This window comes from Melanostigma gelatinosum (genome assembly GCF_949748355.1).
Source record: "Melanostigma gelatinosum genome assembly, chromosome: 24".
Lineage (NCBI taxonomy): Eukaryota > Metazoa > Chordata > Actinopteri > Perciformes > Zoarcidae > Melanostigma > Melanostigma gelatinosum.
Genome location: NC_136657.1, coordinates 326,005 through 351,546, shown reverse-complemented (window position 1 = coordinate 351,546; position 25,542 = coordinate 326,005). Strand labels below are relative to the sequence as shown.

General features: G+C 44.3%; 2 protein-coding genes across 3 annotated transcripts; one reads left to right on the top strand and one right to left on the bottom strand.

Annotated features, from left to right (window-relative positions):
• Positions 1–247: 247 nt before the first annotated feature.
• On the top strand, positions 248–11,633 carry dhrsx (dehydrogenase/reductase (SDR family) X-linked; the record flags this gene model as incomplete). Of its 2 annotated transcripts, XM_079296658.1 has the most annotated exons (7): positions 269–368; positions 5,049–5,156; positions 5,410–5,478; positions 6,794–6,895; positions 6,971–7,178; positions 9,760–9,967; positions 10,158–11,633. In XM_079296658.1, the coding sequence occupies 7 exons, from the start codon at positions 269–271 to the stop codon at positions 10,335–10,337; spliced, it is 975 nt and encodes a 324-aa protein (XP_079152784.1). In that variant the 3' UTR covers positions 10,338–11,633. The 2 variants fall into 2 exon arrangements, with proteins under 2 accessions (XP_079152783.1, XP_079152784.1); XM_079296657.1 differs by lacking the exons at positions 5,049–5,156; positions 5,410–5,478; positions 6,794–6,895; ... (1 more) ...; positions 9,760–9,967; positions 10,158–11,633 and adding an exon at positions 2,267–4,787 and having other exon boundaries at positions 248–368.
• A 177-nt stretch (positions 11,634–11,810) lies between these two features.
• Positions 11,811–14,034, bottom strand: LOC306797429 (ankyrin repeat domain-containing protein SOWAHC-like). The gene has a single exon (XM_079296794.1). It carries the CDS (start codon positions 13,916–13,918, stop codon positions 12,644–12,646), a length of 1,275 nt encoding a protein of 424 aa, XP_079152920.1. The 5' UTR covers positions 13,919–14,034; the 3' UTR covers positions 11,811–12,643.
• Between the last annotated feature and the right edge of the window lie 11,508 nt (positions 14,035–25,542).

The following is a 25,542-nucleotide window of genomic DNA, read 5'->3' as shown; positions in this document are numbered from 1 at the left end:
TGTGTTAAATGAGGTGGTGGTGGTTTAGACAACTTTAAGCCTACGTTACACTACAGCACAATGCATTCATGAAATGTAGAAGGAAGAATTGATGGTCCTAACAGTAAGCTTTCTTGTCTTAACAGTTCTTCTCAACCAACTTTTCCATCATGTGACGCCATTTCCCTGGAGGCGGAACCACGGACAGATAAATCCCTCGCAGGCGCTGAGTCGGACACTTTGACCTGACGCACAGACGAAGTCGGAAGCTGTCCCGGTCGGAAGCGTAATGTGGCTGCAGTCCGTGCTGCTGCCTCTCCTCAGGCTCTACCTGTGCGGAATGAAAGTTCTCTTCTATCAGATGTTCAACAGATCTTTCACGCTACCAGGTAAGAATCAATGTATATGTTGTTTAGCAAATGATATTCTTTGAAGCTATAATCTCCCGGCATGTGCCGTTTCCATGCTGATCTCCGTTAGAAATGGGACTGTTTACATATATGATCGGTAAGATATCGTGTTAGTCCGTCATAATCTTCCAACAAAATAAATACTGATGAATCAACTCTAAAGAACGCGAGTGTAGTGAACAGAGATGCTGCCGTGGGGCTACCGTGGGGTTGTGTCAATGTTTCTAACCGAGTTTGGCATGTTCCCATTTAAAAAAACGTCGAAACAATAGTCTGGTATGAACATCGTCAATAACTAGTCGGATATCAGAATAGCCAACGCATGACTGGAAACTACGTCTGTCTAATATTGTATCTATTGATTTTTTTTAAAGCTGTATTCAAATGCATTTCGTGCATTAGTTTTATGAAGTATTGAATGTGAGCGCGTTCATTAATACTTTCGCTTTTGAAACCTACTGAGACCTCAACGTGTAATACATTAGACCAACAATGTAATAAAATGCGGAATGATACTGAAATAACATTTGACCGATTCATGTAATGGTATGGTATAGAAAACGTATAATGCTCTTAGTGTCATGGTAGTTCACTGAAAACAATCCTATTTAACACTGATGTCATGTTTGGAAATGTACACTCTAGTCTCTTAAAGTTATCACAATATTGGTTTGATTAAATTTTCAATAATAAGTGCAAATTGTATTCCATTTTTTAGGAGATTATTACATTATTGGGTGCTACAAGACATAACGGAATAGTATTGACAGCCTACTATGAAGATATGTTTACCCTCATTGAGTATATGTGATTATTAATAGAACGTATATTTTATGAATATAGCTCTTGTATGCACACATGAACTACTCAAACTGATGTTGAAAGCAGCGCTGTGTTCCACTGCGAGGTATCAGTCCGCCCTTTGTATGCGTCATCAAACCTACTTTAGTTTGTTAGAGTAAGACAAAGCGAGGATTGTGTCTCCAGACAGCATGAGGCGGGTTGGACCTGAGCTTTACACACTTCTAATCTCACAGAGAATGCAGGCTATTTATCAGCAAGTAAGAGGATTTCCTAAATTCTAGTTATTTATATGGAATTTCCTGAAACCGTGACTAAAAGATAATGCCTGGCTGGCTCGTGATTTTTTTGCAGAAATTCCAGTTTTGCAGCTGCCCTCTTTTTATTCATTTGTTCCTTTCTTTATTTAGTTGGTTTGGACATCAGTGCCGTTTCATTCCAGGCTGTCGGCACTGACCTGATCTCTGAAATGATGAAGACTGGTTCTTTGCTTGCACCCGGGCCTGTGTTTTAATGCCAGCTAGTGACTGAATACTGAATTGTGTTGAATGAAAATCCTTCAACAGATAACTGGTGTTGAATCATGTTGTTTTATCACTTAATTACAATGAACTAATAACGGGCTAATACACTGAGAATGTGCCAATCTTGTTGAAAAATGTGGTCGAGAGAGCTCTTATTAAAACACCATTTGAATACACTCCGCTGCCAGTTCATTAGGTACACCTAGCTAAAGCGTGTGCAGTCTAATACCACAGTCCTGCAGGAAATCCTCCCTTCATGAAGGTTATAATCCGTTTTTAGTCATCCTGTGTCTATTCAACTGTATGATCATGTTGGGTCATATAGTGTATAAACAATTAGAAACAGCACTATAATTACTATTGTATTACAATTGAATACCTCTTAAATGATGTCAAAAAAACAGAACATTATAAACATGAAGGTAGAATGTATTGCAGAACTGTTTAGCATTTTTCACTGATCTAGTTTGTTGTGAGCATTGCCGACTGATTTTCAAAATCCCATCTTTTTTAACCACAACCTTCAAATGTGTATTTCACTATTCTTGTTAGGTGCTCAATAAGTGAAGGAACCGATGGAGGGTAAAAGTTCAGGACCTTCATGCTCTGGCCCCAAACTGGTGTCACACCCGCGGGCAAAAAGCAAAGTCTGGAAATACTTTGGCTTTGATACGGATGCCAATGGCTTCATATTGCACTGGAAACGGATATACTGTCGCGTGTGTATGAGTCAAATCGCTTACTCCGGAAACACCTCCAATCTTATGTACCACCTTGAGAAGAACCACCCCGTAGAATTCAACGCATATGTGAGGAGCAACACGGATCAGATGCGCGAGGCGTTTTCCATGGCGTTCGCCAGGATAAAGACCGAGCCTTCGCTCGTACCTGTTCAGCAACCGTCCCAGGACACAAACCTGAAGCCGAGTTTAGATGATGAAAACAGGCGACACAGTGATCTAACAATAGCCGTCATCAACTTCATCTGTGAGGGGCTGTACCCTGTATCTGTAGTTGAAGAGCCTACTTTCAAGACCTTGATGAGTACCGTCGATCCCGGGTATTCTCTACCGAGCAAAAGTGACGTGGCCATTAAAATGCTCCCTCAGATGTACTGCCGTACCCGGGACATGGTCTTCTGCGAGCTTGCTGGGGTTGTGAACTGTGGCGTGACCACTGACCTTTGGCAAAGCCAAACCCAGAAAAGGACCTACATTTCGCTCTCTATGCATTCAGTTAACTACAGTAGTACTATGGGCTTCTCTATGATCAACAGGTGTCTTAAAACCTTTGAAGTGCAAGAGGACAACGCGGCCGAGAACATCACCAGAGCGATGTACGAGGCTTTCGTTGAGTGGGGGATAACTCACAAAGTCAGCGGTGCCACCACAAACGGTTCAGTTGACGTCGTCAAAGCGTGCTCCCTCCTAGACCTGTCCGTGGAAATGCCTTGCCTCGGACACACCATCAACCGTGCGGTGGACGAAGCCTTCCAGTTGCCACGAGTCTGCAGCTTTTTGGGATGTTGCCGAAAACTGGTCGACCATTTTCAAGAACCGACGCTGTATCTGCTGAAGGAGAAACAGAAGCAGCATGGCCTCCCGCAGTGTGCACTCATCGCAGACAGGCCCAGGTCTTGGTTGGCCACGTTGGCAATGTTGCAAAGACTGGAGCAGCAACAAATTGCTATAACTGCGACACTTGGAGAGAGTTCCAGCAGTCATCATTTCAGCTTTGAAGGCACTCACTGGGCTTTGTTGGATGACTTGATTGAAATCCTTCAGCCTTTTAAAGTTGTGGCGAACATGATCACTTCTTGTAGGTACCCAACCATCAGCATGGTTCGGCCCGTGCTTCATATGCTGCTGAACACCACCCTCAAGGTCAAGGACGGGGACCTCAAAGAGATCAGCATGACCAAAGAGATCATCTCAAAGGTCCTATCCAGCACCTACTCGCAGGACACACCTCCGTCGCAAGACATAGCAACGTTCCTCAACGTTGCTACATTTTTGGACCCTCGGTACAAGAAGTTGCCCTTCCTCTCCACTCAGGAGCGCTCCAAAGTTGAGAGTACCATCATAGAGGAGGCGAAAGCCGTCCTGGAGAAGCAGATTGCAGAGCGACCGTGCCTAGATGATTTCTCCTTGGACTCTGATGAGCCACCGAGCAAAAAGCCTGCGCCTCTACGAGAATCTGCCAGGAGTTCAACCCAAGACAACCCTTTGGCTGCCATATTCTGTCAGTTCGATACAGACCAGAGCCAGGAGGAGCTGCATGCACAGGTGTTGGAGGAGCTGAGCAACTACAAAGCACAAAGAGTCCTCGGTCTGAATGAAGACCCTTTATTCTGGTGGTCGAGTCATGCGCCCTTGTTCCCCGCCCTCCCTAAGGTGCTCCAGAAGTACTGGTGTGTTCCTGCCACCAGTGTGCAGTGTCACCGGCTGTTCGGCTCCTCTGGGACTGCTCTGTGTGGGAAAAGGAACCGCATAGCTCCAGCTTTAGTAGATCAGCAGATCTTCTTGTACGAGAACTCGAGAAGCTACTATGAGCCTGAGCCCTGTGAGGGGGATTTGGACAACGTTTAGGAGAGCCTCTTGAGTGACTCTGCGCTTAAAATGAGCAAATAGTTAAAGAATTGTGATGACTTTATTCCTTGTAATGGAACTGTTGTAGCAGTAATTACTGTTTTTCTTTTCTTTTTAAGAGTTTTGACCTATATTGTCTTACATTAAAATGAATTCTAGAGAACTTAGAGGTATTGTTGTACTTTGTTAAAAAATGAGATTGAAATCAATCTTCTCATCTCAGGAAAGAAAAGAAAAACTTCAAACTGGAAGGAGTTTATTAAAGCCTATAAATCAACTCTACAAATCACTTTTTTCATCGCATTAATCAGAGGAAATCCTTAAACTGCTGCAGTCATCACATCTGTTCAGTAGATGGTATAAACCAAATGTTTATGGATATTTCAGCATTAACAATGGATGGGTTTTATGTCTTGCTGTGCAGAACACTGGCACATGTGAGTATGATGTAAACGCAATCTATGAAAGTAAAGGTGTTGTCTTCATTTTAGTGACTTGACTTTTTTTATTGTAACGTTGGTGCATTTTTATGAATACACTCAATTATTCATCTTTCACAGGGGCAACGTATTGTAAATGACATGAATTGATTCTTGAATAATCACAGATTAGACATTCCTGTCCCGACATAGTTCATGTAACGCTACCTGTTCTTCACACAAACATTGAATCATGTTGAGTCCTAAAAACATCTGCAAATGAAGGATTGGATAATGTTGTCATGTGATGCGCTCTCTCCTACACAGTCTTGCCCAAGCAGAATGGAAGGGTTGGCGTTGTGACGGGGGGCACCAGAGGAATGGGTTATGAGACAGCGAGGCACCTGGCACGCCTCGGCATGCATGTTGTCATAGGTAGGGTGGATTATTCTAAATACCTCCAGAGTGTGAAAGATCCACCAGGATCGGCCACCTTTTACATTTCAGTCAAACGTGATGTTGTCAAAATGTTTCATAAATACAGCCTAGCTTGATACATGACAGCTAATCATTTTCAGGAAGAATGAATAATTCGTAGCGACATGAGCTTTAGCCAGTCCGGTTGAGATGCAGTAGATATCTGCTGGACATCCGCCCACCAAGTCTCTCTGATCTCCATCATCTCCAGCTGGAAACGAGAGGACGGAGGGAGCAGCGGCCGTCGGCAGGATCCAAGAGGAAGGCGTCGCGGGGAAAGGTAATCATCTGTCTCTGGTCACGTGTCATTGAAGACAAAAGGAAAGAACTCTTTCAATAGTCTGGTATAGAATGTGAGCTGAGAGACGAGTGGAGCCTTCAAACCAAAGCTGCCAGTTGATACAAAATGTTCTGTATTCAAATATACCGGTACATGACTGGCTGTATGAAGTCATTTGTCGTCTGAATTATTTATTTCTTTAAATTAGCCATCTCTGAAAAAGTTTCCAATCCTTTTTTTGATATTCATAATCAATATTAGCGTTTGTTTCCCGAAAAACTGATGTTGATGTGACAAAGATCTGGAGAAGGCAACTGCTGCTGCAAAGGTTGCTGAGTCTGTGTGGAGGATACGGGTGTACACATCTGGATGTTAGGTCTTGATCTACTGTTACAGCTGTGTATGTCACAGAGCCGCCCGTCGGCGAGGACCGTTTCTCCAACTAAGCAATAAAACTCACTATTTCAACATGTCATATCACTGTTTATGTTTCAGTTGTTCTATCCTCATTCCACTCCCTTTAGTCAGGTTAGCTAATGGTGATGTCTTTAAAGCAACACAATTGAGAATCTAAAGGAAATTAATCTACCGTTTATCATATATTGTTTATTTTAGATTTTAGATGCTCCAAACACACAGGTTCAGCATTTCACCTCCACGACTGGGTCCATGCGATCCAAATGATTTATTCGACATATGATAATGATGTTTTTATGACTTTTTTTTTTCCCCAACATGTTTTACTTTTTTGTCATACTATACTGTCTTTTTATGACTTTTTAACATAATATAAATGAATAAGAAATAAGTCCAGGAAATGCCATTGAAGGGTTTATTTGAAGTCATTTGTTTTCCGGTTTGTGCTTCACATAAAACTGAGGATTTCATGAATCTAACCTATTTCCTCTCATTTTGAAAATCAATTCTAAAATACAGAAGTTATACGAAGTGCTCTGCTCTGGCCCGAGGCTGATGAAAGCGGTTAAATGGGACTCACGGAAGCAGCCAGCTGTTCATAGACTGATTAAAGTGACGCAGAGTTCCTTCAATTATAAAATCTTGACATGCGTGAAGCTGCTAAGAACTAAAACCAGGATTTAGGGGGAAGACATTCTAGGTTCAAAGCTGTTAAGTTATATCCTTTTTCGTTTCCAGGTTTCCCCTGAATTGTCCTGTGTGCACCTAATATACTTTGTATTAACAATGGATGCAATGTGAAAGCTCTGCAGTCTCTGTCAGCTCTGTGGTTTGGTATATGATTGATTGAAGATGAGCCTTTTGATCTGTGCTAACGTGGCGGTTTGTCTGTTCACAGTGGAGTTCGTCTTCTTAGACCTGACCTCACTCAAATCAGTGCGGCAGTTTGCTCAGGCGTTCAAAGACCGAGGTCTCCCGCTCCATGTTCTGGTTAACAACGGTAAGCTGCGGTAAATGCATGAAAGAGAAGATCAGACACACTGCGTACACTAAGAGCACATCTGTGTCCGTGCAGCTGGAACCATGATGGTTCCTGAGAGACAGACTGAGGACGGCTTTGAGTTCCACTTCACGCTCAACTACCTCGGCCACTTCCTGCTGACCAACCTGCTGCTGGGCACGCTGAAGAGGTCGGGGCGACAGGGCTGCTGCTCCAGAATCATCAACATGTCCTCCGCTACGCACTACGCAGGCGTCGTGCACATGGATGACTTAAACGGCAGGTGAATGCCTGCTGATGATTCTGAGGGTGCTAAATCCCAAATTCCGAGCATAAATAGGATTGAGGAGTTGGGGCATTAAACACAGCGCAATAGTAACCTCCGATTAGTCCTACTGATGATTTTAGTGATCCTCAGACTTTCCATCTAGTTATCTAGTCTAAGTTTACTGCTAACACACCGGTGTGGTGCAGTCACCTCAAAGCATGCAGGTAGGGGGTTCGATCCCCGGTCAGGACCTCTGTGTGTGGAGTTTGACGGGAGCAGCCAAAAGCAGAAGACGCTGACGCACCAAACTATGATGGTGAACATGATGAACAGTACATTTGTTAACATGTCATTGTGAGCATGAGGCAGACATTAGCATTTAGCCCCACGGAGCTGCTAGCCCAAATCCAAATAATGAAACCATTTTACAGTCTTGATATGATGCTACATTCTGTTGTCTGCAGTATTCCCACAGTGGTAAAGAAGGATAAGTCTGTGTGCAGACATCTATCGTGTGTGTGTGTGACATCTGGCAAAACCTGTGATATTGTTGCCGAAAAGCTAACCAAATACAAAGTACTATGTTTAAAAAAAACACCTGCATAATGCTGCGTTCACACTGGTCGCGTTGATTTTTTTGACGCACTGCAAAATCGCGTCCAACGCGCCGCCGGTCGTGTTCACACCAAACGCCGCAAAATCTCGTAGTGCCGGAGAGGGGGCGTGGTTTATCGTCCTGGAAGCCGTTCACCTGGCCGCCATTTCTTTCCGCTGTCAACCGTGAAAGGAATAAGGACAATTGCTGCTTTGTACGTGTTGTGGAAGTCCCTCAAACATCGGAATGCCAAACGCCGTCATGTCTGGTTCATAACATTGTTCAGAGGAGCTCCGTGGATTGTATCGAGCTGTATTCACCGTGTCTAGCAAGCCACCGGTCGCTGTTTACTACAGCTGTAGGAACACAAAATAAACTGATTTGGCTGTGATTCAACGGCAATAAACCGACAAAAAGGGACTCCGAAATAACTACGTAATGATGCCGATTTGTACTTGTCTTCTCCGACAAAAAGGGACTCCGAAATAACTACGTAATGATACCGATTTGTAGGTTACTTGTCTTCTCAATGGAGCTCTGATGGATCGGTGCTAGGCTATGCTAACATCGTAGCAGCTCCACCAGCACTCAATAACGTCACGTAGACGTAAATACGGCAGCGTCTATTCATTGTTTGTACCGTATGGTTTACACACACACATGTATACACATAGTTTGGTCCGGTCTCTGTTGATATGAGGTATCGTAGAGCTCTGGGTGAACACAGACGGCTACAGGATTTATTTCCTGATTCAACAACGGCAGGAAGCCAGTGATGACAGGGGGAGCAACTCAACGCTGATAGGCTATCGCGCCACGCGATTATTTCGCAGAACAAATTTCAACTCGCGGTGTCCATCGCAAAATCGCGGCACGCCAGTCTCATCGCGTCTGTGCATAGACTTTGTATCTCGACGCGCGTCAAAAAATCAACGCGCGTCGAGATTACATACAAAGTCTATGCACAGACGCGATGAGACTGGCGCGCCGCGATTTTGCGATGGCGCGGCGCGTTGGACGCGTTATTGCAGTGCGGTGGACACGTTGGATGCCGCAAAATCGCCAACGCGCGAGTTGAAATTTTTCAACTTCAGCGACATAATCGCGTGACGCTGTGGCGCGATAGCCTATCAGCGTTGAGTTGCTCCCCCTGTCATCACTGGCTTCCTGCCGTTGAATCAGGAAATAAATCCTGTAGCCGTTTGTGTTCACCCAGAGCTCTACGATACCTCATATCAATAGAGACCGGACCAAACTATGTGTATACATGTGTGTGTGTGTAAACCATACGGTACAAACAATGAATAGACGCTGCCGTATTTACGTCTACGTGACGTTATTGAGTGCTGGTGGAGCTGCTACGATGTTAGCATAGCCTAGCACCGATCCATCAGAGCTCCATTGAGAAGACCAGTAACCTACAAATCGGCATCATTATGTAGTTATTTCGGAGTCCCTTTTTGTCAGAGAAGACAAATACAAATCGGCATCATTACGTAGTTATTTCGGAGTCCCTTTTTGTCTGTTTATTTTCCGTTGAATCACAGCCAAATCAGTTTATTTTGTGTTCCTACAGCTGTAGTAAACAGCGACCGGTGGCTTGCTAGACACAGTGAATACATCGCGATGAAATCCACGGAGCTCCTCTGAACAATATTATGAACCAGACATGACGGCGTTTAGTTTCCCGGGATATCTGTGACTTCCACAACACGTACTGAGCAGAAATCTCCGGCGCGATTTGCACATGAACACTTGGTCCCCGGCGTTTTGACCGGCGTGGCGATGGACGCGAATATGCGGCGCGATGAATTCGCTGCACCTTCGGTGTGAACGAAGCATTAGCTGTTTTAAAATGCTTGCCATCTTTTTCTAAACTCAATGCTATTACATCTGTCCTTTGGTTTAACCAACATAGTCAACTCACAGCTCCGAACCATAACCACTGCTGGAGCTCAGTGTGACGCTGACAGACTGATAGCGTCCCTCGCCCCTCTCTAGGATCTGCTACAGCTCCCACGGTGCTTATTCCCAAAGCAAACTGGCTCTGGTCCTCTTCACCTACTACCTGCAGGAGCAGCTTACGGCCGGCGGCTTCCTGGTGACCGTCAACGCCGTGGACCCCGGCATGGTGGACACGGCGCTGTACGACAACCTGTGGAGCCTCGTGCAGACGCTGAAGAGACCCGTGGCCAAGATACTGTTCAGGGTAGGTCTTCAGTCTGGCCAGATCAGTGTGTTGCTGAGACAAAGAGAGGTCTCTGTAAAGGGGCGGGGCAGTGGTGAAACCCACCTGAAACAGGAAACTGTTTCTGAATCGACCGTGTTCTGAAAGAATACATGTTGGGTTTTTTCATGTTCATCAACTCAACTTCCATGGTTTCTTTTGCTCTTCTCAGACTCCAGCAGAGGGAGCGTCCATATCCATCTATGGCGCAGCTGCCTCTGAGATGGAGGGCGTGGGGGCCTGTTACCTGTACAACAGCCACAAGACTCAGTCCTCAGACAGCTCCTACGACTCCGAGCTACAAGCCGAGCTGTGGAAGAAGAGCTGTGAGCTGGTGGGCCTTCAGATATAGTTCCACATCCTCCAGAGTCACAAGTCCTACCGGACCGCTGCCTGACTTCATGTAGTGTCCCAACACTCACACATCTAGACTTCTAGGCCGTCCACATCTGATGACACAGATGGTTTTAGAGCTGCAGCTTGATTACATCAATATAACTGAAATAACATGAAAACTGTTGATGATTTATTCAATTCAAACTTGAAAATGGCCAAACCGAAGAGAAATGTGCACATCAGACCTGATGGGTGGGTGAGCTTGTCCTCATTTCTGCTGCATTATCACAAAGTATTCTGTGTACAATGAATGTTTTGTTTTTCAACATCAGCTAAGTTGTCGCTCTCTGCTCTTCTGTTTCGAGACTAAAGATATGTTAATATCTTGCCATGCTTCCATACAGAGCAGCTGTGCTGTTGAATATCCACAGTCAGAGCACATGAGATTCCTACGGCCTAGTGTTGCCTATTGAAGCCGACAGATGATTTTCCATATTTGTGATTTAATGTGACGTGAGTTTGTAAGTTGTATAGAATCAGTATTCAATCACAACATAGAATCGGGAACTAATTTAAACATCAAGTCTACTGAAAAGTGAGTTTTCACACATTTCAATTCATCTCTATGCAGAAAATAATAAATTATTGAATGTATCTTATTGCTGAAAGGAAACACGGTAGAAGTTGCAACTTCACTTGAAGATGCCGCCAGATCCTACACACCGGCCCTTTAAGTGGATTCAGTTTTAGGGTATAGATATTCCATTTGTATACCACAAAGTGCACTTTTTTTGCCTTAATAAAAAATAATTTTTACATTCATATATTGAATTAGCATTTATAGTGCAATATCATTTCACATGTTTAACTCAGAGTCCCCACATGCTGATAGCTTGAGTTGACGATCCAAGATGTTTAATACCTGCCTGCGGGTCCATCTTATCATATATTTGAGTATGTTTCATAAGAACTACAGTGACCAGTTTTAGCAGATTCTTGCAAATTGAGTTTTAATGGAAGTCTATAACTATATGTGATGCGTTTACAAATGTTACATAAATGTAAATCGTCGTCCCGGATCATGGTGTCTTACTTTCTATAAGTATAAAGAAGTTCATGTTCCTATAGTTATGTTTATGATCCTGGGCCTGAACTCTTCTGTTTAATGTTCTGAATACATTTCAGTGTGTCAGCATCAAAAACTGTTCCAATCAAACTGACTATACTGCTCACAAATGGTTTACCACCATCACTGTGAATTATGCCTTCATTCCAGATTGTACTAATTTAGTCATGTGAGTTTACAGTTATTATATTAACAGGTTAAGATGTCCCACCGATTCACAATATGTTAATAAACACAAATTAACAAATTGCTTCGTATGAATGAATTTAAATTTTACATGGATACAATTAGTATATAAATAAAAATTGTGAAATCAGACAAGCCTTTATGAATGTGCAATAATGCACTTATTGATTTAATCAGTAAGAACATCAAACATGCACAACCTTAGAATGGCCCCTTAACCCCGTCCAAGTAACCAGAGGAAACATTTACCATTCTTTAACATAAGGTTTGTGTCATGTAACTAATTATAATGTGCAAATACAAATCTAACAGCTGATTTTGTTCAAATGTGAAAAGATGTAACAAAATAGATCAAAGGTGGAAATTATAGCCCTATTGATACAGGATGTACATTTCTGTATTTGTACAAAAAAATGACAATATATCAGGCAATACTCACTTTTATCACAATATTTTTGTGCCGAGTGTGACATTTTGCTAATAAGCCAAGATACAGGCCCACACACACAGGTACCAATCCTACTGGAGATAACAGTCAGCAGTTTTTAGTGTGCAGTTGAAGGATATGACATCATATGAACAGTATCAGTGCTGTTAAACATGTGCTTACACATAAAGAGGCTGGCTGGCATAATAGACACTGACTCCTCATCTCTGCCCTAACATACCATCAGTGGATATATATTCCTGTTAGTAACCCATTCGTACATGTCAGTGCTGTGCAGCGCACTAACCAGAGGATTGATCCACTTTCTTGGATTTAGCCCACTCCAGGTGGCTTTAGTATTTTCAGAGGAGGTCTGTAACTTTGTTTTAACCTCAAATGTTGGTGAAACGAGTCACAAACATTTAGGGTTCAATGTAGTGAGTGGACTGAAGTCATACGGGCACATTTCACACAAGGCAAAACAGAGCTGAGGGTAAAAAATGTTTTTTTCAGTATATCATTGTATGCTTGTACCGTTGGTGTCCCTGGAAACCATTTCCTGTCCTGTGTCTGTGTACTGATCTCACCCAAAGAAATATGTCTTGGGTCTGGACTTAAAGGAACCTCTCCCGGACCCCTCCTGCTCCTCCGTGTCTCGGAACGTGGTGCTGTGGACAATCTCCGATGTCCTCGAGCGCAGCTTCTGCAGTTTGGGCTTCATCCTGCTGAGTGAGGACTTCCTCCTGACGACTTTCTGTCTGAGTGGGACCTCGCCGTCCACAGAGTTCCAGTCGTTGGGTTTGAGGAGTCTGAGGGGCTTCAGGTTGGAATGGAGAGCCTTGGAGAACCTCCAGCGGCCTCCTTCCCTGAGGTCTGCATTCTTTGAGTCAGCACGTTCGTACGCTCCTATTATATCCTGCATGTCCACACTCACGTTGTCAGTGAGGTACTGGCAGGCCTTCCTCCCGCTGTAGTCTCGGATCTCCACATCGGCGTCGTAGGCCCCCACCAGGAGCTTCACCACCTCCATGTGGTTGTGCATGGCAGCCACGTGCAGCGGCGTGTAGCCGCTGTTGGATCGGACATCGGCGCTGATGGGGACGTCGTGCTGCTTGGCAAAGTTGATGAGCAGCGCCATCAGCTCGGGCTTGCCTCGCTTGGCCGCCCAGTGCAGGCAGGTGAAACCGGTGACGAAGTCCTTTCTCAGGACGAGGCTCGGATCCGTGGCGAGGAGGAGGCACAAGCTGCCCCACTCTCCGTCCGAAGCGCACATCATCCACTCGTGTTCCAGCGGGTCCAGAGTGATGGCGGCCCTGTCGTCGTCCGGGTCGGAGGAGATCAGGGAAGCAGAGTCGCCGTCATTCCTGTCGGACAGGTAGACTGAGCTGCGTATCACCATGCTCCGCCTCAGCTGGGGGGAGCTGTTCACCATTACCTCGATGAAGTGTTTACGACTGCCTTTGGGGCTGCCGGGTCCTTCGCTCCCAGACAGACTGCGTGTGTCCAACTGCCCTTCATCCTCCTCCTCTTCGTCTGACTCCGGCTGTCTGGAGGGAACTTGCCGTTGGGATCCTTTTGAGCTCCTGGTCCCCACGTTAATGTGTTCTACTTCATTCAGGCCTTCTGCTGAAAGAGACTCCGTCTCAACCGGTCTGTCTCTGGGGCCGAGTCCAACACTACCCGTGTCTACCTGTCCTGTAGTACCGGTTTGTACAGGCCCCAACAGGATGACCATAGATCCCTCTGCAGGAACAGGCGAAGCTTTAGTCACTGAAATTTCTGGTATTTCAGGCTCGTTTACAACCTGCTTCTTCTTGGAGTCCCTCCTCTCTCGTTTGAAGCTTTCTCTGTTTCCCATCTCACCTGAGTGACTGTCCACTTCCTCAACTACACAAACAAACTCGCCACACTCACTCGTGTCGTCCGTTTGCGCTGTAAAAATATTCGCAGTGTTGAAATCATGCGGAACTCTCACCTGGCGCTCACTTCCGTAACCTGCGCCAGGTGGCTGCGCCCCACGTCCTGCGGCGCGAGGCTGGGCTGGGAGCTCCGCTGCGTCACTGCCACGAGCCCGACGGCCGTCTGAACCTGCAGGACAACGGTGACGGAGTTCCTCTCGGGACGTTACCGGTTCGGTTTCTGTCCCGTCGCTAACACTCCAGTTCAGCTGCTCCTTCTCTGAACCGCGAAACTTTGTCTTCAGGCGGACATATTTCACTTCACTCTCAGTCTTTACAAAAGCAATGTTGTCCACGTACTTTTTAAATGTCTCACGGACAGCAGCTTTCTTCTCCGGCTCCTCCGGGAATACGACCTTAAAATGCGCAATTAAATCCGTGTTTTTCACTTTGCCCCCTTTCTCCTTTAGAAAGGCGAGAATTGCCTCTTGCGTACACTCGGACGCCATTGTAAACTACTAATTTGAATAACCGTCAAAGCAGCAAAACATCGTGTAAACATGCGTTCCTGTCGTACCGTCCTATACCGACAAATCCAACGAGTTATCATTCGGCGCAGAACTGAATGAAGTAGAACCGCAAACTGTGTCACGTGAGGTCGAGCTTTTCACTGTGTTCTATTTCTAGCGTTCTTCGCCTCCTAGCAACCGAGTGCAGGAAACGGACACTCGCGGACCGTACCATTTGTTCTGTAGAGGGGGGGGGGGGGGGGGTTATGCTGAAAACCTATGGTTAAAACCCGTTAAAAACGTCATTCATGTTTCTATGAACTGCCAAACATACTTTGATTACGCGCACTTTCAAACGTGATGACGTTTGAAATTAAATAATACATTTTAACATTTAGTTTTCTTCTGAATTAAGTGGTCCTCAAGGGCAATGCCAGTTTGTGAACAGACCATGTTGTTAGATGAAGAAATCAACTTAGTGGACGTGTGATTATGAATAACTATGAAACAAGTTGTATTCTGAATGAGTCATGTGTGAACAGTATGTTATGGGAAAACATGAACTGGTTGCTGTGTTGCACAACAGGACTGAACAAGTCTGGCACAGCACCGGCCTGAGTCAGCCATGCTTCAAATTAAATATATAATATAACCAGTAGGCTGATACTTAAACAATGATATTTTTAAAAGGTATAATGTGTAGTATTTTCCTATGTGTCTGAATCTGCAGAGACCCTGAACTCTGCTTCTACTTTATTTTATCTTTCACTGAGTGGCAATTTTGAGCATATTTCAGCATTATAGACTGTGATAAATTGTGGAAACACTAAATAGTCCCACAATTCCCACAAAAAAAGTCTTCATTCCGCTGCTGTGGAGAACCTGCGGCGAAGATCCGCGGCGGATTCAGAGACAGCAGTGATGGGACCAGGCATAGGATACACACCTCAAGGACCATACAGTGCAGGTCCAGCTGTCAACTCATGGCACCGGATGGAGAGAGCCCCCATCCCTACCAACGAGAGATTTCCCCAGTACATCGCACTGGAACCAAGGGAGCCAGACTGGGTGAAGCCTCAAGCAGGACCTTCAGGCCTTGCAGCACCTCCCTAGGGAGAACCCATCGCAGAAGTCCTCCACCAATGACCCCACCGCAACCCACCTTCCTGCCCTCATGCTTCAGGACAATGGATCGGACCAGCAACCCCTTTTCACCGAGCATCAGCATCAGATGAGTCATCAGTCAGCTCTGTTCTCACCCCCACCACACCGGTCGACATCTCAGAAGGATGGCCACCACTGGACACTCCCCCACTGCAATCTCAGTCAGTGCAGTCAGCCGTAGCTGAAGAGCCACCACCTAAAGAGACCCTGAAATCTGCCTCCGAGATCAACAAAGACCTTGCTGTTCTTGCTGACATTGGGATTGAAATTGGAGACCCCAAGACCTTGGCCACCATGACCCGGCAGGAGTTCTCACGCCTCACATTAGACCTATGGTGCAGAGAGGCTGGAGCACTACAACGTCTGAGAAGCAAATACAAGAAGCGGCATGCCAGCAGAAAACACCACCTCAGTATACAAGCTCAACTGAAACAATACAAACTACAACTGGCTGAGGTGACCAGCACCATGAATAGCTACGCCCGCCAACTGGAAATCAGAGGCAGCACCTTGCAGCGTATCGTCGACTGTGAGACGTCACACTTATCAAACCAGAATCCCCATACGGCACCTAAACAGAGACTCAGTATACAAGCCTCTGTCAGGATCTCACCTTCCAACTCTGATGAACAGAAATATATATTTAACACACGAAAGCAAAGGGATGAAGCAGAAAAGCAGAATAGATCTAAAATACAATCAAATAATATTTTGAAATGCTCCATTGTGCATAATGAGTGCTTTTACTGTAACATAGTATTTCTACACTTTCTTACTTGTGCTTTTAAAAGGCAAGGCAAGTTTATTTGTATCGCACATTTCAACAACAAGGTAATTCAAAGTGCTTCACATAAAACCATTAAAAACAGCAAAACATAAGGCAAAAGAAAAGGAGATTTAAAAACAGTTAACATTTATTGAAACGTTAAAAATAGAATAATAGTTGCAGTGCAGTGTAAAAAATAAAATACAGTAGTAAAATGCAGAAATTGATTAATATCCTTGAATGTGGTTCAATTAAAGGCAGCAGCAAACAGAAAAGTCTTCACTCTTGATGGTCTCAGCAGACCTGCAGCTTTCTGGGACTTTGTTCCAGATATGTGGAGCAGAACAACTGAACGCTGCTTCTCCATGTTTAGTTCTGACTCTGGGAACAGAAAGTAGACCGGTCCCAGACGACCTGAGGGGTCGGGATGGTTCATAAGGTAGTAGCAGATCGGAGATGTATTTTGGTCCCAAACCATTCAGTGCTTTGTAAACCAACAGCAGGATTTTAAAGTCAATTCTTTGTTGGACAGGAAGCCAGTGCAAAGACATCAGAACTGGAGTGATGTGATCCACCCTCCTGGTCTTAGTGAGGACTCGAGCTGCAGCGTTCTGAATCAGCTGCAGCTTTCTGACGGACTTTTTACAGAGACCTGTAAACACACCGTTACAGTAGTCCAGTCTGCTGAAGATAAATGCATGGACAAGTTTTACACATCCTGTTGAGACATAAGTCCTCTAATCCTTGATATGTTCTTCAGGTGATAGGAGGCTGATTTTGTAATTTTGTAATCTTGATATGGCTGTTCAGGTTGAGGTCTGAATCCATAACTTTCCCTACCACGTCTGGCCAATTTGTTTTCCCTCCCCCTTTAAATTGAATCCCAAGTATTCTTTGATCAGTCTGGGTCACAGTCAGGGGGAGTTCTGTCATTTCAGTTGCCGTCCACGGTCCATAAAATGAGCTTGGGTCTTGCTTCTGTTGAGCTTTGACCCAGAGGCCCGGCCGTACCAGTCAGTCAAGTCCAGCGTCCTGTTGACAGATAAAGGTCAGTGCATAAAATGTTTATGTCGTCCATATGTAAAACACATTTGGCTTTGAGTCCTCCACTCCCTGGGGCTGTTATCAACATATTGTAATGAGGCAGAATCATTTGGTAAGATCGGCCAGATTGTCTCTCAAGGCGCTGTGAAATACGGCAGGGCTTTCTGAATATCTTTGGTGACACCAGGTCCAGGTATAGTCTCTTCCTTTAAATGAGAAGGCAAAACAGAATTGACTATGCACAGGTACGGAATGAAAATGCATTTGCCAATGGAGAACAATACCCTTATAAAGATGTGGGCAGGGATAAGGGAATGGGTGTTGTTTTGGATTTGGAACAGGGCACGTCAACTCAGGCTTACCGTGAGCGTTTTGACTGGGACAACTGGGTCTTCAACTGCTGTCGACAAGAGTGTTGTACTTACTTTGGTTTCTCTTAATAATGCACAAGTCTTTCGCCTTTTACTAAAGACTTCCGTGGAGAGGAATACCAATGAGCTGAACCTATTTTTGGCAGGCTTTGCCATTTGGCTGAGTCTTGTGCATTTGTGAAAAGAAAGCTGTCCATGGAGGGTTTGGACGGGTGTGCTAAGCAGCAGCCACTGCTATGCCCAACTGAGGTTACCAAACCTACTGGTGGCCTTGACGGAGTCATGGAGCTGAGTAAAGGATCCAAACATGGACGGAATGGCTAAGGGAGGCCAGTACAGGTGGGCTCCGGTGCTGGCACTTCAGGGAGTGAAGTGAAGGCAACGCCCCGGGTGGAGGAGTGACCCAGGCACCCATGGGGGATGGCTTTACTGCAGGCATGTCCAAAGTCCGGCCCGCGGGCCAATCACGGCCCGAGGTCAGATTTTATACGGCCCGCGCCTTCTGTCTTAAAATGCATTATTTATGGCCCGCCAGCACAGTCAAAACGGAACGAATAAATCATACAAATTCAACATGCAATTCCTATTTTTACCTCATGGTGGCAGCACCACTCTGTAACTGTCTGGCTGTTTGAAATTGGCTCTGACCCTTGAACTGTCATGGCTACGGCAAGTAAAAAAAGGAAAGTCGATAATGAGGGCCGCCGCTTGCAGGAGAGGTGGAGATCGCAATATTTTTTTCACCGAAAACCGAAACAACTGTGTCTCCCTAATTTGTCATGAGACTGTTGCCTTGTTTAAGGAATATAATGTAAAGAGACACTACGAGACCAAACGTGCTAATGCTACAACAAGCTATCAGAGAGCGTCCGTGCTAGAAAAGTGAAGCAACTCCAAGATAACTTGGCCACACAGCAGCGGTCCCTTTCACATGAAAACATCATCAAAGTAAGCTGCGGAGTGGCCGTGGTAATTGCTAAACATGACAAACCTTTTACGGAATGTGAGGTTATCAAAGACTGTGTTATGAAAATAGCAGAAAACATTTGCCCCGAGAAGAAGACAGAGTTTGCTAATGGTTGTCTGGCTCGTAACACTGAAGAGCTATCATCAGATACGAAGAGACAACTTGATTTTTTTCGTGAGCCTGTTTCATGTGTGTTGAATTTAAATGTTAGACAACTTTTCATCACCCTCACTAAGTCATATTTAAGGTGAGAATATTGATCGGTTCCTATGTAATTAGCTTTTAGATGGCTTGTTCTTTGTTATCTGACTTTCAAGATGTGAAAGAAAGGCAGAATAGTTGTTGAGATGTGTTCACACATGAATGCTTACATTTGGTTACATTGCTATTTGCTGTCATTGAAAATAAAATGATAAAATAACAATGTATGTATAGGCTACTTGTATTGTTTAAAAGAATGTCAGCAGGGACTGTTGGCCCTTGGGCATTTTCACATTATCAAATGTGGCCCTCTTTGAAAAAAGTTTGGACACCCCTGCTTTACTGCCCTCACTCCCGATCCTGCTCCCTCCTCCAAGACCCGTTTGAGAGGAGAACTTTGGCGGAGATTCTGAAGCCAAAGAGCTGATATCAGATCAGCCTGACCTCAGAATCAGACAGCAGACTCGCGGGAAAGGGAAGCAGTACATGTGAAGCTTCTGTACTAACTGTACACCAGACAGGTTTGGCTAGCTGCATGACGTCACGCTAATCATTTATTTAGCTTTTTAAAACAACGGGGACGGATCCAGCACGGACAGTTACGGGAGTGAGGGATGAGGAGGTAAGGAAACATGAGAACACCAGGGTAGGGAGTGAATGATGAGGAGGTAAGGAAACATGAGAACACCATGGTAGGGAGTGAGGGATGAGGAGGTAAGGAAACATGAGAACACCAGGGTAGGGAGTGAATGATGAGGTAAGGAAACATGAGAACACCAGGGTAGGGAGTGAGGGATGAGGAGGTAAGGAAACATGAGAACACCAGGACACACATGAGAACTCTGTCAAGCTACATATTAGACAAAGTGAACATCTTTTATTCTACATAGCTGTCCTCAGTCTCATCTGCTTAACTTGGTCATGGAGACGTCAACATGTAATAGAGATGTTAAATTAACAGTGAAAACTCATCATAGCTTAATTTAACATCAGTATTCATAATTACACTTCATGTTTACTTCTCCTGATCTTTACCTCCTATAACAAGGTCCATAGGGGCATCTCAACAAATGAACATGTTATATTATATTATATAAGTGTTATTTACTGATTGTTTTCGTGTTGGACTACATGTTAAATATTTAACTGCCAAGTAATAATGCGTGTTTGATACTTAATTTTTTTTGCATTAAATCATACTGGGATGTTTGCTGAAATTGATAGGATGGCCCTACCTAGAACATGTTCCACCAGCCGCCACTGACAGGAATACATGGACACACAGAGAGCTTCTTCCTGCGCTCTTCCGGATCACCATCTCGTCCAGGCCAAAGAGGAAAAGTAATCGCAATTTTAATCATTTTCTTACTTCATCAGATTTTATACAGGTACTTCTTTTTAGTTTATTTTAGGTGTTTTATCTTTTTACCCCTTAGCTACGTGGTGCCTCCACCATGTCTGCCAACCATGCCGGCATGCAGAGGCACCACAGCGTCTGATTAACTTTCAAAGAAGTAGATGGTAAGCTGCTGGGAATGTCTAGACTAGACTTCTTTCGGAAGTTAATCCAAAAAGCCCTGAACTTTAAGCCAGAAGACTTGAACTGCATTTTGACCCTACCATCCAACAAAGGATTTGATGTAAGCTTTCGCTCTGCCATAGCACTGAAAAGAGTTGCGAAACCCGTTTTCTGCCTTTAATGTTGAGAAACTGACTGATAATGCCTTTAAAACAGTCATTGTCAAAATGTTCAATGAGACAGTGAATGCAGATGACATTTGTTTGTGGCTGGGTAGATACTGCACTGTCAAGGCCAGGCTACCATTTAAAGGCTTCATCATGTGTGTGCCTTGCTATTTCTCAGTTATGACTTCAGCTAAGTGTACTAAGTATAACCTCTCTATTGGTCTCAAGACATGGATTATGCATTACATATAGACGGTCTCACTGAGCATACAGTGTAGCAAAATGACAAGTAGCTTTTTGTCAAAATAGTCGACTGAAAGGGAAGCCATCTTTGTTAAGCAGCATAGCCGGCATCAAGCCAACAGCTTCCACTGTTGTCACATCTCTTCTGAGGCATCAGCCCGCTGTGGCTGCTCCTCTTTCTTAAACATGTTTGATCAGGATCAGTTGTTGAATTAATCCACATTGACTTCATATTAGCCTGCTAAAAGATGCACATTTTTACCAATTTAGGTCTGCTGACTGTAAAGTATTTATCAATCTTGCATTATTTAGTCACTTTGTACTGTGCTGGACTCTCCTTCAGGAAATCCCAACATGGCACCAACACTTTGCTAAACACCGGCTTTTACCCGTCAATGAATGACTTTTATCCTGTTTTTTTAAGTTTTTCATTTTTACGATTGTGGTTATATACTCTGACTGCACACAGAAGGCCCAAGTTGTAATTGTACTACGTAATACTTTCTCATTTTACATCAAAGTATGACAAAATTCAATGTTAAGCCTAAATGTCTCATTTTCGGTGATTTTAACATACATCTCTGCTGCCCTTCCCAGACTTCAGATCATTTCCCATATGAAATCAACCATGCAGCCTTTATTATACAATAAATACATTTCCTAAAGAAGTTGACTCATTTGGGCCCAGTATGTTATAGATTTGTAATAGCTCAGAAGCAATAAGAACTATTTCATCCACTCTAAACATGCCGTAGACCAGGGATTCCCAAAGTGGAGCTGCTTCTAGGGGGTGCGCGAGAGGAAAAATGTAATGGCGGTGCAGTCCTGTCTCCTAAAAATTACGTTCCCCCAAAACTAAAATGCATTCTCAATTACGTTTTACCACGAACGTATTTTCTCCCTGATTACGTTTGTGTTTGACGTATTACAAATACGTTTCTCATCAACATATCTTTGCTGTACTCTAGTCTTTATTATTTTTCTGTGATCTGCCTCGCCTCTACCCCGCCACCCACAAGTTATTGACCCGCGGCCTGTTCCGAGGGCTGAAGACCTGACGATCGGGTGCCTCACGGCGGGGGCGGCATTGGAGACCTCGCGTCCCAGCGCCAACGAGTGAGCGCCCGCCACTCGGAACCATAAAACCAAGTCCCGGATTTCACCCGGGGGACATTCTGGAGGTATTGTGACCGGGTGATGTGCCTCGTTGCTGGGGAGGTATGAGCCGAGAGTGGCGGGGTGTTATGGAGGTATATATTACAACTCGGTGTTGTTCCCGTGCGTGGATGAGCGCATTTCTGCCGGAGACAGGCGGCGTGTTGTGGTCGTATTCTGACCGCGTAATAGGGAGAAGGAGAGGCGGTGGTGGAGAGGGAAACATGTTAAAGAGATGGTGGAATATATGATTGGAGAGAGAGAAGCGAACAAGTTGGACGTGATCCCGGTGTCCAACAACACTGTCGCGCGCATCGATGCTTTGTCCGAAGACATCCTGGCTACATTGGTCGGTCGCGTGAAGAAGAGTGAGTTTTACTCTCTGCAAGTAGACGAGCCTACAGATGTGGCCAATCTGGCCAATCGTCCGTTACCTTCGTAACGTTACGTCCGTTACCTTTTCGAAGGCACGGTGCAGGAAGAGTTTTTGTGTTTTTTATCTTGTAAACAAACGGCACGCGCGAGCAAACTGTTCTCTCATTCGTCCGATTTTTATGCGGCTCTGTTGCTTCTTTTTTTTTTAAGGTGTGTGGGGGGGGGGGGGGGGGTTGGGGGTGCGTGAACCCGGTCGGGATGTAGAAGGGGGTGCGTGGCCTAAAAAGTTTGGGAACCGCTGCCGTAGTCCAACCTCTTATAAATAAACATAATCTTGATCATGTTCTTCACAATGAGGTTTTCTAAACTATCACAAGTTTTAGGGAAAGTGGTTCCAACCCAACTTTAAAGTTTGATGCGTCTTAATAACATCTTAACTACGAGAGCTTTAAGAGCTTTACAGAGCACACAAACTGTCTCCTGAAGCGAACAAACTCTCTCCTTTTAGCAGCTGACGGGCTTTTTCAATTCTTTTAGACCTAGATGTCACTTTCGACACATGTGTAACATTGTTAGAGGATAGCCAATTACATTACCTGACAAATTGAGGTCCGCATGAAGTGTCTTGAGTGTGCCGGTCCCTCCCTCTCTTAAGATAGAAAGGCTGGCGTCCCTCCCTGATTGGCCAAGAGGGGAAATGCAACAAGCTGCTCTCAATTGTTAATTAGGAGCCGACCCCACCGTACCACCGATTGAGGGACGTCTGAGGGAGCGCACATGTTGAAACAAGAAGACTTGTTTTGAAAGCTGATCTTTGTGTTGTCTGATTTCAGGGTTTTCAATGATTTGTTTTTGAAATATTAAATGGACTTGTATTGCACCTTTCTGCTCTTCAACCATGCAAAGCTCTTGACACACAGCAGTCACGCATTTGATAGTTTCAACAATATATTATGTTATTTTAGATTTTGTGTCATTATTTTGATATTGCATATCAATTTTGTAAACCAAAGACATCAGGGGCCTGTTCAACATACCCAGTGTATCAGTTTATCTGGTTTAACTAACCAGAACTACCGCTGTCCCAAAAAGCTGGTTATTAATAACTCGATAAGTCAGCCCATGACATGAAGGGGCGGGGCTTGCAGCATATAACCAATCAAACATGGACAAGTCTGCTGTCAGCAGAGCGACGCATTTTAAAAATCAAGAAAAAACTATTTCTGACAAATAGGAATAAGTCAACTTTTCCACCCATGCTCTGAACTGGTTCAAATCATACTTATCCAACAGAAAACAATCTGTTACTGTAGATGGTGCTAGGTCTCCCTGTCTTGAATGTCCTGTAGGTGTTCCTCAAGGATCGGTCCTTGGGCCGCTTTTATTTTCCGTGTTTATTAACACACTACCCACCTCCTGTCAGAATATACATACACCGATGTACACGGATGATGCTGTAATCTTTACATCAGCTACAAACAACCAAGACGCTTTACGCATCCTATCATCTGCTATGTCTGATGTCCAAGCTTGGCTCACTAAATCCTGCCTCCTGTTGAATACTAAAAAAACTGTATGTACGATTTTCTCCAAACGTGCCCAAAAAATAACACAGTGGAACATATTTGTAAAGGGAACATAGCTAGACTTAGTAACCGAGTTCAAGTACCTAGGGGTAACTCTAGACTCCACCCTGACCTTCAAGAGCCATGTCAAAAAGGTAGCGACCCAGATCAAATTCAACCTTCTAAACTTCTAAACCTTCTAAACTTCAGAAACAGCTTGACCGAAAACGCAGCCAGGACATTCCTACATTCCATGATCTTCGCACATTTAGTGTACTGTCTGACCAGCTGGTCACTGGCGTGCACAGCAACACTCAAACCCATAGAATCTCTGTATAAGAGCACTCAAATTCTTTGACAAGAAACCGCGAACCCATCATCACTGCCACATCCTGAACAAACATACGTTTTTAAGTTGTAACAACCTTATCAGCCTTAAAGAAGCCAGCATCATTTACAAAGTCCTAAATGGTCTGACACCACCTCCGCTGAACGAGTACATCAAACAGAGACCTGTCTGCGGCCCTGCGACTAGAGTCACCAGAGCCTCCGACAGAGGCGACTGTGTCATCCCACACAAGCACACCACCTTTGGTCAGACGCGTGTCTGTCAAAGGCGGCGCCCTCTGGAACACTTGACCATCCTCCGTTAGGGAGTGCCCAAACTTCAGCACTTCTAAAAAGCACATGAAGGGATGGCGGCTGTCCACCCAAACCTGTGCACATATAGTTTAACCTGGGTTAGCAGTATTAGTGTCATGGATATGTGATGTACTAATGTTATATGAATGAAACCTTAAATGTGCAAATTAATTAATGCCCTTATGTGCAATTTATCTGTGTGCAATATGATGAATATGAAATGTCTTCCTTACACTGATATTTTTTCTAGTTTCTTTGATATATATATATATATATGCGATTCCTTTTTTATCCATTGTTTACTTTTTATTATCGAACTATTGTGTATTGTCAGCTACAGACTAATTGATTTTAGTTTATTACTATTGCACTTTGGCATGACCTTTTCCTTTAGGACACTCAGCCTGTACATTCTGGCGGGGACAGACAATGGAAATCAGCCTTGCGGCTGTAATTAGGTGCATTTACATTTTAATTTAAAGTGTTCATCAATGTACATTGTCCCTCTCGAACAAATGAAACTAAACTAAACACAAACTCCAGCCTGTGTAAATTAATCGATTTATAATATCACTGCTTCATCTACAGCAAAACTATGATGTCATCAGTGAGGAAGTGCAGTACTGTCTCTCTCGCACACACACACGCACGCACGCACGCACACGCACGCACGCACACGCACGCACGCACACAAAATCAAAGTCAGCTAACCTTAATACATTCCAGAGAAAGCATTCATTTGTCTACGCATGTCTCCGACTACAACCTCAAACATGATGGTGCATCAGCACTTTCATGTGCTAAAACAAAACAGACAACAAACATTTTCACCCCAATGATGCATTTATCAATATTAAAAACAAATTCAAAACAGTATGATCATTACAAGAGCACAG